Genomic DNA, 15,882 nt, shown 5'->3' with positions numbered 1-15,882 from the left:
GCTAGCACAAACTCCCCTTGAGTGTACTTACTATTCTTTGTGGAGTGCAATGTGAGTGTGGAATGACACAGGGCAGACATGTTTAAGGTCCCATGACACGGTGCTCTTTGGATGCTTATATATCAGCTTATTGGTCCCTAATACGTATCTGAAGTCTCTTTATATAGACCTATTGGTCCCTAATACTGTATCTGAGTTCTTTAATATAGACCTCAGTGGTCCCCTAATACTGTATCTGAAGTCTTTTATATAGACCTTAGTGGTCCCTAATACTGTATCTGAAGTCTCTTTTTTATGACCTTAGTGGTCCCTAATACTGTATCTGAGAGTTTTTTTATAGACCTTAGGGTCCTAATACTGTATCTGAAGTCTCTTTATATAGACTAGTGGGCCCTAATACTGTATCTGAAGTCTCTTATATAGACCTTAGTGGTCCCTAATACTTATCTGAAGTCTCTTTTATATAGACCTTAGTGGTCCCTAATACTGTATCTGAAGTCTTTTATATAGACCTTAGTGGTCCCTATATGTATCTGAAGTCTCTTTTAATAGACCTCAGTGGTCCCCTAATACTGTTACTGAAGTCTCTTTTATAGACCTTATTGGTCCCTAATACTGTATCTGAAGTCTCTTTTATATAGACCTTAGTGGTCCTAATACTGTATCTGAAGTTCTCTTTATATGACCTTAGTGGTCCCCTAATACTGTATCTGAAGGCTCTTTTATATAGACCTTTGTGGTCCCTAACTGTATCTGAAGTCTCTTTATATAGACCTCAGGGTCCCCTAATACTGTATCTGAAGTCTCTTTTTTTTAGACCTTAGTGGTCCCCTAATACTGGTATGAAGTCTCTTTTTATAGACCTTAGGTCCCTAATACTGTATCTGAAGTGTTCATCACTAGTTTCAGAGGGGTTTGTAGTTCTCTCTATCCCTGTATATATAATATATAATATATATATATATATATATATATTTCTATTATACCATACATAGCTCTTTATATTAATGATATGAACTCTTTTGATGACAGTAAATGTCACCTTAGCAGATCTCAACAACATATTTCAAAAGAACAGGGGACCTTTAAGCCACACCTGACTGTCCTTTACTACATTGGTTCAATACCTATTAGCCCCTTTCAAACAGGTCGTTATCCTAAAGGTTGACATACTTAAGGTCCTTAAATAAATACTGGGCAGAAACAACAAGTGATCATTTTAATAACAATTAATCATTTATGTCATTTATCAAGTACAAATGCCAAACATTTTCAGGTTCCAGCTTCTCCAATATCAAGATTTACTGCTTCTATATCATTATTATTGAATATGTTTGGGTTTTGGAACATGGGTCGGACACAACAGCTATTGTAGAGTGGGCTGAGCTCTGAGGAATGTGATGGGGCTTTTAACAATTATTGATTGTATAGACTGACCGAATAAAAGCAGAAAAAAAAAGAAAAATCAACAGAATGGATTGATCCGTAATGAACATATCTGTAGTCGGAGCCATAAATACTGAATGTACTGAACGTGTTCAGGTAACGTTGAGGCTAATTGAAACAAGTCCTGCGGCTTGTAATTGTTTCTAACAGCTACCTCTGTTGCATGTCACTTTGGCCCGTTTTGTTGTAAATGACATGAACTGTTATCAAGCCGAGACCGTCCAGACTTACTAACTGCGCAGAAGTCTCTTTCTATTAGGTTCGTCTCGCGTGGCTCGATAAAAGCTGTAGTCTGCGTCTAAGGGTTTATAAGCCAAATACTTATTTTCCATAGCGTAACAATTTCATAGTCTGACGGCATCAACACTGACAACGAAACAACAGGAGGCGGAGACGAGTACTGTCGTCAAGAAGGTGTGATTACTAATTTACCTGACAAGTCCGAATATGCTTTAGTAACGTAAGAGAGACACAAACATAAAACTCTACGTCAAAGGAGCCGTGCACACCTTACAGCTGAGAAGACATTTACTTTTGCAACATATTACATTATACACTGAATGAAATTTATACAGGGAAACCTGTATGACAGGGTGAGATTATCTAGGCTACTTGTACTATTTTCCCTTCAATCTCTTATGTTGTTACTGGTTGAGATTTGTTTTGTGTTATCATTAAAGTAGTAGCTCCAGATGTAGCAGTAGTAGTATCAAAATGTTGAGGACCAATGTAGTCCATGGAATCAGCGTACCTAATTTTCTGTTTGAAGCACTTATTTACATATTATAATCTTACACGTCAATGCCATTCATTAAGATCTCAACAATATGACACTACACTGTGAAACATGACTACAATAAAAGCCAGGGCGATTTTGAGTCAGTGATGTTTGGACAGCCATTTGAAGACTAATAAGGAAATCTAGTGGTTGCTGTGCATGGAGGACTACACGCGTATGAGCACACGCTTCCTTATGTGTTATTTTTTACATGGCTCATAACGTACTTTACTGCAGACTTGAAAGGTGACACGCTTGTCATTTCATGCATAAAGAACAGCAGTTCGACTTTTTATTAGCTTCAATTATACTGTTACAATGGATTCCAAAGGAGACAGTTTTGCAGACAGGAAGCACTGCAACAGGCACACAGAAGATTTGGTTTATATTTTTTATTTCACTTTCTTCCAGCTGGTCTGGAACCTTATCCCTCCCCTCCCCATAGTACCTTGGTCTATGTTATGAGTGTATGTTTCCATGTTATGGTTTTTCTTCTTCCCTGTCTTATCTGCCCTAATGTGTTTAAATACCATGTGATGTGATTTTTACTGAAAATATTTCCCATGGGGACAATACATGAACAAACAAACAAAACTTCTCCCACCTTTTCTATTCCACTACACATGTCACCTCTACGCTAGATCAAGACAATGGCAGCGTACAAAAGGCAGCAGCCCGCGACGAAAAGTTAAGACCGACTCAACTTTTGGAGAAAGCAACCAGACGTCACGCTGCGGTGGCCAATCACGTAACCGGAGATCAGGTTGTTGGTGTGTTTTGAGGCGGTGTGAGAATCCTGTATCTTTTTTGTGGCGACTTTTTACTTTTAGTCCTACATTTTAACACAATATCGGTCTTTCTACTCCTTCATTTTTACAAAATTGACTCGTACTTTAGTTGTACAAAGGTCGTCTATGAGTGTGATTGTGAGTATTGTTGGAAATAGCCCGGACACGCGTCTAACTGCGGGGGCGGTTCCATTTCTGAGGGCTTGTCAGGCTACGGTGTAGGGGACAGCGTAGGGTTCGTATCTTTGAGTACCCAGGCACGTACCTAGACATTGATTCAATGCAGTACCATTAACCAGGCTTAACTCTGAAAGGACCATAGCGTAACACAGCAGTGCATGAAGTCATATTTTGAAGAAATTATTTTGAAACACACTGATCACGCAGATTGACAGCTAAGAAGTGATTATGCCAGGACTGGGTAGAAACTACTCTAAAGACATTGTGATATTTACATACCATTTAAAACAGACATTTTGTGAAAAATAAAATAGACGGCTTGATTTTTACTTAAGCTTTGTCTATATTTAACATGTCACATCTCCAGCTGATTATATAATATATATTATGCATGTATTTGTACGCTGCTGATGAAAGCTGCCACTTACATTTGGCATTACCAGTGAATGTTGTCAGAACAGTTTTCTTGCTCTAATTTAAAACTGAAAGGAGGGAGTTATTACCTTATTGTGAATGAGTGTGAGCCTTAAAGGTTTATAATGGCGAAGGCCATCGCAGCGTCCTGCATTTTCTTCAGTTCCTCCTTGCACTTCTGTTAGAAGAATAGTACTGCCGTCTCACTGGAAGATTCTTGAAGAGCTTCAGTACACTCACTGTTGTGCCTGGAAACACCAAAACCAGAGGTGTGCAAATGTACTTTTCCTGCAACTAGGCAAAAGGACTCAGGCAGACTGAGTGTGTTTTTCTAACCCTTTTAACAATAAACACCTCTATAGTAGTCCTCATCATCAAGAATTGTAGTGATCCCTTAAAGACGTGTATGTTTTTCTTCTGTTTTATTCCAAAATATGAATAAACAGTATAATCCAATCATGGAATAAAGGAGTATCAGCTCCCTTGAAACTGAGACATTCCCCAATTTTATCCATTTAAAAACTATGTCTGACTATGCTGTTCTCTTTCCCAGAGCTTTTTTACTGGTCTTGTTTTATTGTACTTCGTAGCACAGGAGATAATGTGAATGGGACCAGAGTCTGGTAGGACCAGGCTAATGGACCAGAGTCTGGTAGGACCAGGCTAGACAAAATCCTGAGTGTACTTACTATTCTTTGTGGAGTCAATGTGAGTGGTTGGAATGACACAGGGCAGACATGTTTAAGGTCCCATGACACGGTGCTCTTTGGATGCTTATATATCAAGCTTATTGGTCCCTAATGACCGTATCTGAAGTCTCTTTTATTAGACCTTATTGGTCCCTAATACTGTATCTGAAGTCTCTTAATATAGACCTCAGTGGTCCCTAATACTGTATCTGAAGTCTCTTTATATAGACCTAGTGGTCCCTAATACTGTATCTGAAGTCTCTTTTTTATAGACCTTAGTGGTCCCTAATACTGTATCTGAAGTCTCTTTTATATAGACCTTAGTGGTCCCTAATACTGTATCTGAAGTCTCTTTATATAGACCTTAGTGGTCCCCTAATACTGTATCGAAGTCTCTTTATAGACCTTAGGTGTCCCTAATACTTTATCTGAAGTCTCTTTATATAGACCTTAGGTCCCTAATACTGTATCTGAAGTCTCTTTTATATAGACCTTAGTGGTCCCTAATACTGTATCTGAAGCTCTTTTATTAGACCTCAGTGGTCCCTAATACTGTATCTGAAGTCTCTTATATAGACCTTATTGGTCCTAATACTGTATCTGAAGTCTCTTTTATATAGACCTTAGTGGTCCCTAATACTGTATCTGAAGTCCTTTTATATAGACCTTAGTGGTCCCCTAATACTGTATCTGAAGTCTCTTTTATATAGACCTTTGTGGTCCCTAATACTGTATCTGAAGTCTCTTTTATAGACCTCAGTGGTCCCCTAATACTGTATCTGAAGTCTCTTTTTTATAGACCTTAGTGGTCCCCTAATACTGTATCTGAAGTCTCTTTTTTATAGACCTTAGTGGTCCCTAATACTGTATCTGAAGTGTTCATCACTAGTCTTCAGAGAGGGTTTGTAGTTCTCTCTATCCCTGTATATATATATATATATATATATATATATATATATATATATTTCTATTATACCATTACATAGCCTATTTATATTTAATGATATGAACTCTTTTGATGACAGTAAATGTCACCTTAGCAGATCTCAACAACATATTTCAAAAGAACAGGGGACCTTTAAGCCACACCTGACTGTCCTTTCACTACATTGGTTCAATACCTATTAGCCCCTTTCAAACAGGTCGTTATCCTAAAGGTTGACATACTTAAGTGTCCTTAAATAAATACTCGGGCAGAAACAACAAGATGATCAATTTTAATAATCAATTAATCATTTATGTCATTTATCAAGTACAAATGCCAAACATTTTCAGGTTCCAGCTTCTCCAATATCAAGATTTACTGCTTCTATATCATTATTATTTGAATATGTTTGGGTTTTGGAACATGGGTCGGACACAACAAGCTATTTGTAGATGTCGGGCTGAGCTCTGAGGAATTGTGATGGGGCTTTTAAACAATTATTTGACATTGTATAGACTGACCGAATAAAAGCAGAAAAAAAAAGAAAAATCAACAGAATGGATTGATCCGTAATGAACATATCTGTTAGTCGGAGCCATGATAAATACTGAATGTACTGAACTGTGTTCAGGTAACGTTGAGGCTAATTGAAACAAGTCCTGCGGCTTGTAATTGTTTCTTAACAGCTACCCTCTGTTGCATGTCACTTTGGGCCATGTTTTGTTGTAAATGACTTGAACTGTTATCAAGCCGAGACCGTCCAGACTTACTAACCTGCGCAGAAGTCTCTTTCTATTAGGTTCGTCTCGCGTGGCTCGATAAAAGCTGTAGTCTGCGTGTTCCTAAAGGGTTTCTATAAGCCAAATACTTATTTTCCATTACGCGTAACAATTTCATAGCTCACTGACTGGCATCAACACTGACAACGAAACAACAGGAGGCTGGAGACGAGTACTGTCGTCAAGAAGGTGTCTGATTACTAATTTACCTGACAAGCTCCTGAATATGCTTTAGTAACGTAAGAGAGACACAAACATAAATCTCTACTGTCAAAGGAAGCCGTGCACACCTTACAGCTGAGAAGACTATTTACTTTTGCAACATATTACATTATCAACTGAATGAAATTTATACAGGGAAACTCTGTATGACAGGGTGAGATTATCTAGGCTACTTGTACTATTTTCCTTCCTTCAACTTCTCTTACTTGTTGTTACTGTTTGAGATTTGTTTTGTGTTATCATTAAAAGTAGTAGCTCCAGATGTAGCAGTAGTAGTATCAAAATGTTGAGGACCAATGTAGTCCATGGAATCAGCGTACCTACTTTTCCTGTTTGTAAGCACTTATCTTACATATTATGTAATCTTACACGTCAATGCCATTCATTAAGATCTCAACATATATGACACTACACTGTGAAAACATGACATATCAATTAAAAGCCAGGGCGATTTTGAGTCAGTGATGTTTGGACAGCCATTTGAAGACTAATAAGGACATCTAGTGGTTGCTGTGCATGGAGGACTACACGCTGTATGAGCACACGCTTCCTTATGTGTTATTTTTTACCATTGGCTCATAACGTACTTTACTGCAGACTTGAAAGGTGACACGCTTGTCATTTCATCCTGCATAAAGAACAGCAGTTCGACTTTTTATTAGCTTCAATTATATCTGTTACAATGGATTCCAAAGGAGACAGTTTTGCAGACAGGAAGCACTGCAACAGGCACACAGAAGATTTGGTTTATTTATTTTTTATTTCACTTTCTTCCAGCTGGTCTGGAACCCTTATCCCCTCCCCTCCCCCATAGTACCTTGGTCTATGTTATGAGTGTATGTTTCCATGTTATGGTTTTTCTTCTTCCCTGTCTTATCTGCCCTAATGTTGTTTTAAATACCATGTGATGTGATTTTTTTACTGCAACATAATTTCCCCATGGGGACAATACACATGAACAAACAAACAAAACTTCTCACACCTTTTCTATTCCACTACACATGTCCACCTCTACGCTTAGATCAAAGACACAACTGGCAGCGTACAAAAGGCAGCAGCCCGCGACGAAAAGTTAAGACCGACTCAACTTTTGGAGAAATGCAACCAGACGTCACGCTGCGGTGGCCAATCACGTAACCGGAGATCAGGTTGTTGGTGTGTTTTGAGGCGGTGTGAGAATCCTGTACATCCTTTTTGTGGCGACTTTTTACTTTTAGTCCTTACATTTTAACACAAATATCGGTACTTTCTACTCCTTTCATTTTTACAAAATTGACTCGTTACTTTAGTTTTGTACAAAAGGTCGTCTATGAGGTGTGATTGTGAGTACTTGTTGGAAAATAGCACGGACACGCGTCTCATACTGCCGGCGGGCGGTTCCATTTCTGAGGTGCTTGTCAGGCTACGGTGTAGGGGACAGCGTAGGGTTCGTATCTTTGAGTACCCAGGCACGTACCTACGACATTGATTCAATGCAGTACCATTAACCAGGCTTAACTCTTGAAAGGACCATAGCGTAACACAGCAGTGCATGAAGTCATATTTTGAAGAAATTATTTTGAAACACACTGATCACGCAGATTGACAGCTAAGAAGTGATTAATGCTGCAGGACTGGGTAGAAACTACTCTAAAGACATTGTGATATTTACATACCATTTAAAAACAGACATTTTGTGAAAACATAAAATAGACGGCTTGATTTTTACTTAAGCTTTGTCTATATTTAACATGTCATCAGTCTCCAGCTGATTATAAATAATATATATTATGCATGTATTTGTACGCTGCTGATTGAAAGCTGCCACTTACATTTGGCATTACCAGTGAATGTTGTCAGAACAGTTTTTCTTGCTCTAATTTAAAACTGAAAAGGAGGGAGTTACTTACCTTATTGTGAATGAGTGTGAGCCTTAAGTCAGGTTTTATAATGGCGAAGGCCATCAGCAGGTCCTGCATTTTCTTCAGTTCCTCCTTGCACTTCTTGTTAGAAGAATAGTACTGCCGTCTCACTGGAAGATTCTTGAAGAGCTTCAGTACACTCACTGTTGTGCCTGGAAAACACCAAAACCAGAGGTGTGCAAAATGTACTTTTCCTGCAACTAGGCAAAAGGACTCAGGCAGACTGAGTGTGTTTTTCTAACCCTTTTAACAATAAACACCTCTATAGTAGTACCTCTATCATCAAGAATTGTACGTGATCCCTTAAAGACGTGTATGTTTTTCTTCTGTTTTTATTCCAAAATATGAATAAACAGTATAATCCAATCATGGAATAAAGGAGTAATCAGCTCCCCTTGAAACTGAGACATTCCCCAATTTTATCCATTTTTAAAAAACTATGTCTGACTATGACTGTTCTCTTTCCCAGAGCTTTTTACTTGGTCTTGTTTTATTGTACTTCGTAGCACAGGAGATAATGTGACTGCTGGCGGCGCCAAACATGATGCAAACGGGTGTCCGGATCTGTCAGTGACATGCCGATGCATTTCTTAGTTAAGTATCGTTATACAAAATTAAAACTGCTAATAGATTGTTTCCAATGTCTCGATCTGTACCTACAACTCCTATGTTCCACTTCACCATTTCATCAAATAAAGCAGTCCTTGGTTTCTGTTTCTCACTACAGGACGGATTCAGTGACCGCTGCCTTGCCTTGGCCCAGGTGAGACGGCTTCTGAGAAACAATCTCCCCCGTGAAGTTAAGCGTGTACTGGGTGCTGATGTCGTCCTCCTCTGTCTTCGTGATGACAGACACCTGAAAGGAAAGAGTACCATAAAACACACAGTTATTATATGTTATCAGTTTATTTGATATGGAACATGCATCAGCATCACATACCCTTCATCATACATAGAGATTGGCATGGTTTTATTTCATTTAGACTAATAGCCGGTTTGATTTGCATTGAGAGATGATTTTATGGAAAATATTCCATGCTGATCTCTATGTATGGTGAAGGGCATGGGGGGTATTTATCAGGATGCATAGTATCCTGATCCAGGAAATAACTGGCCTTTAATAATAAAAATCTGCCTGCCTCTATGGGAATTTAACATAGGGGGGTGTATACTTATGCCCCTTGCAATTTAAGGAAGAACATTTATTTATTTATGATACATTATTCATTCACAAAGAAAATTAGTGTCCTTAAAGGTTGGATTTTACTTAATTTTTTAATTAAGGCATTAAGATAAATTTTCAAAAGATGTTTTTTTTTTATTCCTCTTTTTAGTCAACTTTACCATGGGTATGTAAACTTATGAGCACAACTGTAAAGACAGTCAGAGAGTCATACAGCACTCATTCACTATAAATTAAATAGGGTACACATATTGGAAACATATACATTGACAAAAATACATGATGACAAAGACATAATTCATCCACCTCTGTACTGCATTCAACTTAACAGTGAAAGTGTGTGGGTGATGAAATGTGTGACAGTTGAAAGTGAGATACAAGTGTATCTCTGGTTTTCTACGAGTTGCCAACCAGTTTATACACTGTAATAAACCAGAGTGTGCATTTCATTCCTAAAATAAACTCATCTGTCAAACTTAATAAATGTGTGTATGAGTCAGATTTTTTCTCATGAACTTTATTAGTTCAGTGCATGTGTACAACTTACAGATCAATATGTATGACTTCTGATAACTCTGTCCCGTTTGACTTTTTCCTTCATGATTTTGTTTTTTTAATTATAACTTTAACCTTTGTGATAATGTTTTCTGTTTGATGGTTTGATGTTCCATGCTTATTAAAAGAGAAACACTTATTGCTGTTGACTCAAATCTATGTTCTTACCCTTTAATAAGAACATAGAGTTGTTTTGACGGTGTCTTATGTTATAATGCTCCATGACATGTTTTATCTGTTACAGTGAATATTGAACTTTAGCTTAACAAAAAAAAATTGCAAATCGAATCGTAATACCAACATTTGGCAGAAAAATCGCAATTAGATTTTCCCCCCCAAATCGTTCAGCCCTTCTTTGGATCTTCTCACCTCGGCCACGGCACAGATGGAGCCCAGCGCCTCTCCTCTGAAGCCGTATGTCTGCAGCCGCTCCAGGTCCTCGTGGCTACAGATCTTTGAGGTGAAATGTGTCACGGCCATCACACGAGTGTCTTCGGCTTTGATCCCATGGCCGTTATCACGCACTTCTATCCGGTCCAAACCGAAGTTCTCCTGCAATGTCAAATTAAATGATGCTGTGGACTGCCTGAGGGGAAATCTGAATCAGTATTGTGACTACTCAGCACCCTTTGAACTGCAGGAAACGTATAGCTACTCATTAATATCTTCATAGCAATGGGTTGTTTCAAACCATGCTTTATTTGGATGTTTTACTAATATCACGAATGCACTAGTATCATTCAAAAAGCTAAATAGCCAAGAAAACACCAACAAAAACAATTGGTTTATCTCCGTGTGTAGAGTGTAGAGTACGTAAACTCATCATTCATTGAAAATGAGGGAAATCTCAATGTCCTCTGATTATAATTAAGGTTAAATGAAAACTAAAAAAGCTCTACACCTACAGTAGTTTTAAAAGATCACTTAATGTAGTTATATATCATATCATATTATATAGTTATAGTCCTGAGATGCAAAATAAACCAGATATAGTCTCATGCATATAAGAGGCATCCACTCCTGTATGGCTAAAGCCTACTAATGCCATCCATAGTGTAAAGTGTATAACTTTATTGAGACAAATCCACCTATAGACAATTCCACTTATAGTTTATCATTTACTAATCAATTCTGTTTAAATTCTCCTTGTTCTAACGTCTGGTATTTAGACACTGTACCAGTTTGACGTCAATGCTCGAAGCCCCAGCATCCAGGGAATTTTCCATCAGTTCTTTCACGACGTTCACCACAGACGTGATGACCTGGGAGCTGGAAAGCAGCCGCACGGTATCGGGAGGCAGCTGCTTCATGATTTAAGGGACCTGTTGAAGAAAGGTCTGGTTTGAGTTCGGTACTTCTGAGTGTTGTTGAGTCACAACAAGAGCGTGACGTAGGGGTGGCGCGTACCTTGAGAAAGGATTTTAGTGCGATCTGTGGCTTTACACATGACTAGACACACTTCCATGAACCAACATTTCATGTAGAAATAATACGATAAAAAGAAAAAGAAAACACATTTAAGTCTCCTACTTAGGACTACACACATACATTGATAATAGAAGGCAATTTAATACTACACATAGCTGTTAATGTCTTCAGATGGGTCCAAAAAGTGTCTCTAAACCCAGTGGCTCTACCCAAAAAGCCTGTTTCATTCATGTTAGACATGGGCATGAGTGCAAGCATGTGATGTCGACAATGCGAACCCAATACAGTGAGCAGGGGACTTTTTTTTAGCATTTGCAGCAGAACTTCATTAATAATGAATTATCATTCATAATTAATAATTAATAATCAAGCTTACTAATTAATGCAACTGGACAATAATACACATTTGTTTGCCTCACGTAATAATTCAAGGCTATGCTTCCTATTATTGTTAATTAGACTTAGACTTAACAAAGAGAAGTCTAGGTCTAATTGACAATAATAGGAAGTATAGCCTGGAATTATTATGTGAGGCAAACAAATGTGTATTATGTGTATTATTGTCCAGTTGCATTAATCAGTAAGCTTGATCTTGATTGAAACGGAGATTCAAAGTTTGTTTTGGGGTTTCATAACAATTCGTTATGGCAAAAATATTGATTTGTTGCTGTTGATCATAGAAAAATATGATTTGAATTTTACAAATATAAGCGCTTCCAGGTAGAATGAGCTCTCAAATGCCAGGTCACTGACAAATCCTTTTATAGATTATTCATCTTACCCATTTCCTATTACAATTAATATTAGTAATATTGGAATAACGCGCACGTTAGTCACCATAACGTTATAACCAGGGTTCAAAATTAACTTTGTCATCCAGCAGCCAAATTGTTATATGTTAAAAATATGTCATTCAGCAGATTACCATTGCTTTTTTGGCTGGTGGGTAAAACAAATCTACCAAAATTACACATTTTACCAGCATTTGGCTAGTGAGTAGATGGTGCTAATTTTGAACCCTGGTTATAACGCTACACAACTGTTAACCCTGTTAAGAGACTCGAGAGGGACAGGCAGTGCAAATGCTAGTTTTTACTGCTATATGGAACATTTATGTTATCTTCTTCCAGTCAAGACACAATTTTAGACTATTTTATATAACAGATAAACGTCATGTCACGCGGAATGCCTTAATAAAATAGCTGATATAGCTTTACTGTTATAGCTGCAATAACTTAGCCAACTGCTCTACAAATGAGCAGAGGTGCTAACTCGTTAGCTTACAAGTAAAACCCAAATTCCGTTTACATTTACAGTTAGTGGCGACATTACAAAATCTCATATTACGCCTAATAGTAACGTTAATAAATAGCTAAATAAGCAGATTAGATACTGACTTGGTTGAGTCCTTAATTTCGACTGAAGCAGACCGCGAGCCCAATCATAAACAACCATAGAACAGTTGTAAACAACAGACCCACGAGCCACACGCCGGAAATGAACAGTTTCCCGCCCCCTTCCTTACACTCTGATTGGTTAAAAGTGACAAGAGGGCGGGCTCAGTAGTCCCTGCTAAATCTACCCTGAGGACAAACTAGCAGGTAAAACCTTTGTCAGGCTGGTTTGGTAGGACTGCCATACCGAACACAATCAGCCTCTAAGTGACCCTAACTTTAACCCTAACTAACCCATTTACAGGCAATATAAACCTTAACGTAAACGTAGGGCTTCCATACCTCGTTGTCCTTCGAAACCACGACTACTTCCGCTCTGGTCAGTCTGCGACGTGTGTTATGCGCATGCGTCTGCACTGAACAGCAAAGACACATCAACAAGGAGATACACCATTTCTCTCCATAGCAATTTGTTTCTATAAACCCCTCCACTGCTCGCTACTACCTGTAAGTTTGCACTAATTGGCTGTCTGGGTGTTTAATGTTACAATCTTAACCACCAAACGTTTCTAACTGTTTCTCATTACCGTAATTACGCTGAACAACTTAGTTTAGAACAGTGGTGGTTTGGTCCGGGCTATGTGCTGGAGACGACAACATGTCCAGGGCAAGGGACGTCTCATATTTATACATAACTAGCCAACGTTACTTGACAAAACAATAAGGTACAGATATCATCAGTTAACATTAAGTCACTGATGAGTGTAATCAGTTTGTTTTGTGTAATCGATTAACTAAAGGTGTTTTTGAGAGACGTACAGTTTGCTATTGCAATGAGCGAATAGACTGATAGTGGTTTAGCACCAAAAGCCGGTAATATTTGTGTGCAACTTTAGTCAAATCTTTGATTTATTTTTTATTTTAGGTCAAATCTTGTCTCGTGAGACTCTCCAGTTGTCCGTCATTCCCATCGGTGCAGATACAAGTAATTGGCATTGTGATCAGTTTAGTCTTGTCTGATATGACCATTACCCCATAATGTTAAGATAGCTTCATGTTACACTATGGTAACTGAGGACAGTCCTTTGGCTAAATGTTGGGGCTTGTGTAATGTTAATGTTAATTTATTTATGCTCTTTATTGATTCCCCTATGAGGAAATTGCAATTTACATTGTGTTGTTATTACACACAGTACACACAGGCCTGAAACACACACACATGCTCAGGTCCTATACATGCACTAATGGAGAGATGTCAGAGTGGGGGGGCTGCCAGTGCTGGACCAGCGCCCTGAGCAGTTGTGGGGGTTCGGTGCCTTGCTCAAGAGCACCTTGGCAGTGCTACCACACTCCGTATCTTGGTCCCAACGAGGACTTGAACCAGCGACCCTCTGGTTCCCAACCAACTCCCTACAGACTGAGCTACTGCCCCCCAAAGACATCAAGACATATTCTCTTCATTCACAGCCAGATGTCAAAATGTAATTTTGCTGGTAAAAATAATGACATGTAACTGGCCTGGTTGGGAAAGTGAAATAAATTCATCATCGCCTTGAACGACTTGAAACTGAAGCTCTGTTTGTTTTATTAACTCCAGTGTGACAGCGTAAAGTGTGCCAGAGGGTGAAGTTCAATAAGATTGCGCAAGTTTTTTGTTTTGTTATCACATTTAGACTTGCATGGAGGGCGTCTATATTGGCAATCGTTGCTTTTTCAAATAAAGGTATACCTATACAAACTTGTAAATTATGCATTTCTGCATGTATCTACAATCTCTGTATGTTTGATATTTTCAGGGCTCCTTATAATAGTTGCATGATTGTGGGATTTAGAGCTTAAATAATAGTTATAGTTCTGATGTCATGGTCTGATTATTGGATATTGCCACAACCATTGATTAATCTAACATTTTAAACCTTTGAAGTACTTGCAAAAGGACACAAATGGCTTTTAGCACAGCAACAAAGTCCATGGAAAAAACCAGTTGTTTGTTTTGGACCCTGTTGATGAGCAAGACAGCCAATGCAGAACGCTTTATAAAAACCATTAAGGGGGAACTTCTTGCAATAGATAATGGGGGGAAAGGAAAGGAAAAGTGTGGTAAATAAGTGTGTAGGAGCCACATTATGTTGTTTATGGTCTCATTTATTGATTATTGTGTTATGTGCTGGTATTGTAGCTTGTGGGCGTTTTAATGACGGTTTGAGAGGAAGTAATATATTTGTTTGCTTCACCTGTGCACCTGGGTTCTTTGGGCTTTGACGGGGGGGTGAAGCTGGGAGCGAACACTTTTGTTGACCAGAGCACGCAGTATTACGCAATTATCTCTAATCACCAGTTAACAGTTACATTAGGTAGCAGCAGTGCTGAGTGTACTGTACATATGGAAGAAGAAGAAAAAGAAAATCATTGCAATACGATCCTGAGCGCGTCACATGTTTGCATCTCTCAGTGTTTTAGTCCCTTTTGGACTGCTTACAGCCGCAATAAAGTGTATAATAACATGTGAATATGTGTGTATATATTTTCTGTTCCAGACCAGAATGAACGTGGGCGTGGCACACAGCGAGGTGAACCCTAACACTCGGGTCATGAACAGTCGAGGGATCTGGCTGACCTACGCGCTGGGTGTGGGGATACTTCACGTTGTGCTCTTGAGCATCCCCTTCTTCAGCGTGCCGGTGGTGTGGACTCTCACCAACGTCATACACAACTTTGTAAGTCCCACTCTCGCACTGTCACGGCAAGGTCAGGTCATTCATTGTCAAATCTCTCTCCGAAAACAATCAACCAGTTTGCTTTAAGGGTGTTTTGGATAACAGTTTGAAAACCACAGTCAGTTGTAGCCTCTCAGGCCAAATGAATCTTGCATGCAGGCTTAGCCGGGTGTGTGTTACCGTGGGCCTTGCCTGTGCTCGTTAACCCTCGTGTTGTCCTCCCGTCGAAATTGAAAATCAACACTTTTGTTAAGGCTTTTAACCCTCGCGTTATCCTCGGGTCAAATTGACCCGTTTCAAAATGTTTTTACATCAGAAATATGGATTTCTTTCAACCAAATTGCCCATGAATAACATGAATGATTCCATGCAACGTTCTTCAGGTAAACTTAATGATTACGGTACTTTCACTGAATTTTTGGGGTGTTTTATTTAATCTTGTAGCATCTGAAATCTTTTTTAATGGTTTCCAAACAGTATCCG

The 15,882-nt window shown here is 38.7% G+C and overlaps 2 protein-coding genes and 1 long non-coding RNA gene across 3 annotated transcripts in view; 1 reads left to right on the top strand and 2 right to left on the bottom strand.

The window, feature by feature from the left end:
* The window catches only part of pms1 (PMS1 homolog 1, mismatch repair system component), a 27,245-nt gene extending 14,468 nt beyond the window's left edge, over nucleotides 1–12,777 (bottom strand). Inside the window, exons 1-5 of the mRNA XM_032529553.1 lie at nucleotides 12,686–12,777; nucleotides 11,039–11,182; nucleotides 10,230–10,412; nucleotides 8,876–8,978; nucleotides 8,111–8,274 (exon numbers count right to left, since the gene is read on the bottom strand). Of these exons, the coding sequence (XP_032385444.1) occupies nucleotides 8,111–8,274; nucleotides 8,876–8,978; nucleotides 10,230–10,412; nucleotides 11,039–11,170 (582 nt within the window). The 5' untranslated portion in view covers nucleotides 11,171–11,182; nucleotides 12,686–12,777. The remainder of the gene's footprint in view (nucleotides 1–8,110; nucleotides 8,275–8,875; nucleotides 8,979–10,229; nucleotides 10,413–11,038; nucleotides 11,183–12,685) is intronic.
* Nucleotides 435–4,595, bottom strand: LOC116697923 (uncharacterized). The gene is made up of 3 exons (XR_004334082.1): nucleotides 4,438–4,595; nucleotides 599–643; nucleotides 435–512 (listed from the first exon to the last, which is right to left on the bottom strand). It is a non-coding gene; the product is annotated as an uncharacterized LOC116697923 (long non-coding RNA).
* Nucleotides 12,778–12,927: 150 nt separating the features above from the next.
* Nucleotides 12,928–15,882, top strand: part of ormdl1 (ORMDL sphingolipid biosynthesis regulator 1) — a 7,074-nt gene continuing 4,119 nt past the window's right edge. Inside the window, exons 1-2 of the mRNA XM_032529552.1 lie at nucleotides 12,928–13,189; nucleotides 15,220–15,399. Coding sequence (XP_032385443.1) covers nucleotides 15,226–15,399 — 174 coding nt within the window. The 5' untranslated portion in view covers nucleotides 12,928–13,189; nucleotides 15,220–15,225. The remainder of the gene's footprint in view (nucleotides 13,190–15,219; nucleotides 15,400–15,882) is intronic.

Source organism: Etheostoma spectabile, chromosome 11, assembly GCF_008692095.1.
Source record: "Etheostoma spectabile isolate EspeVRDwgs_2016 chromosome 11, UIUC_Espe_1.0, whole genome shotgun sequence".
Classification (NCBI taxonomy): Eukaryota; Metazoa; Chordata; class Actinopteri; order Perciformes; family Percidae; genus Etheostoma; species Etheostoma spectabile.
This window is presented reverse-complemented; position numbering and strand designations above follow the sequence as displayed.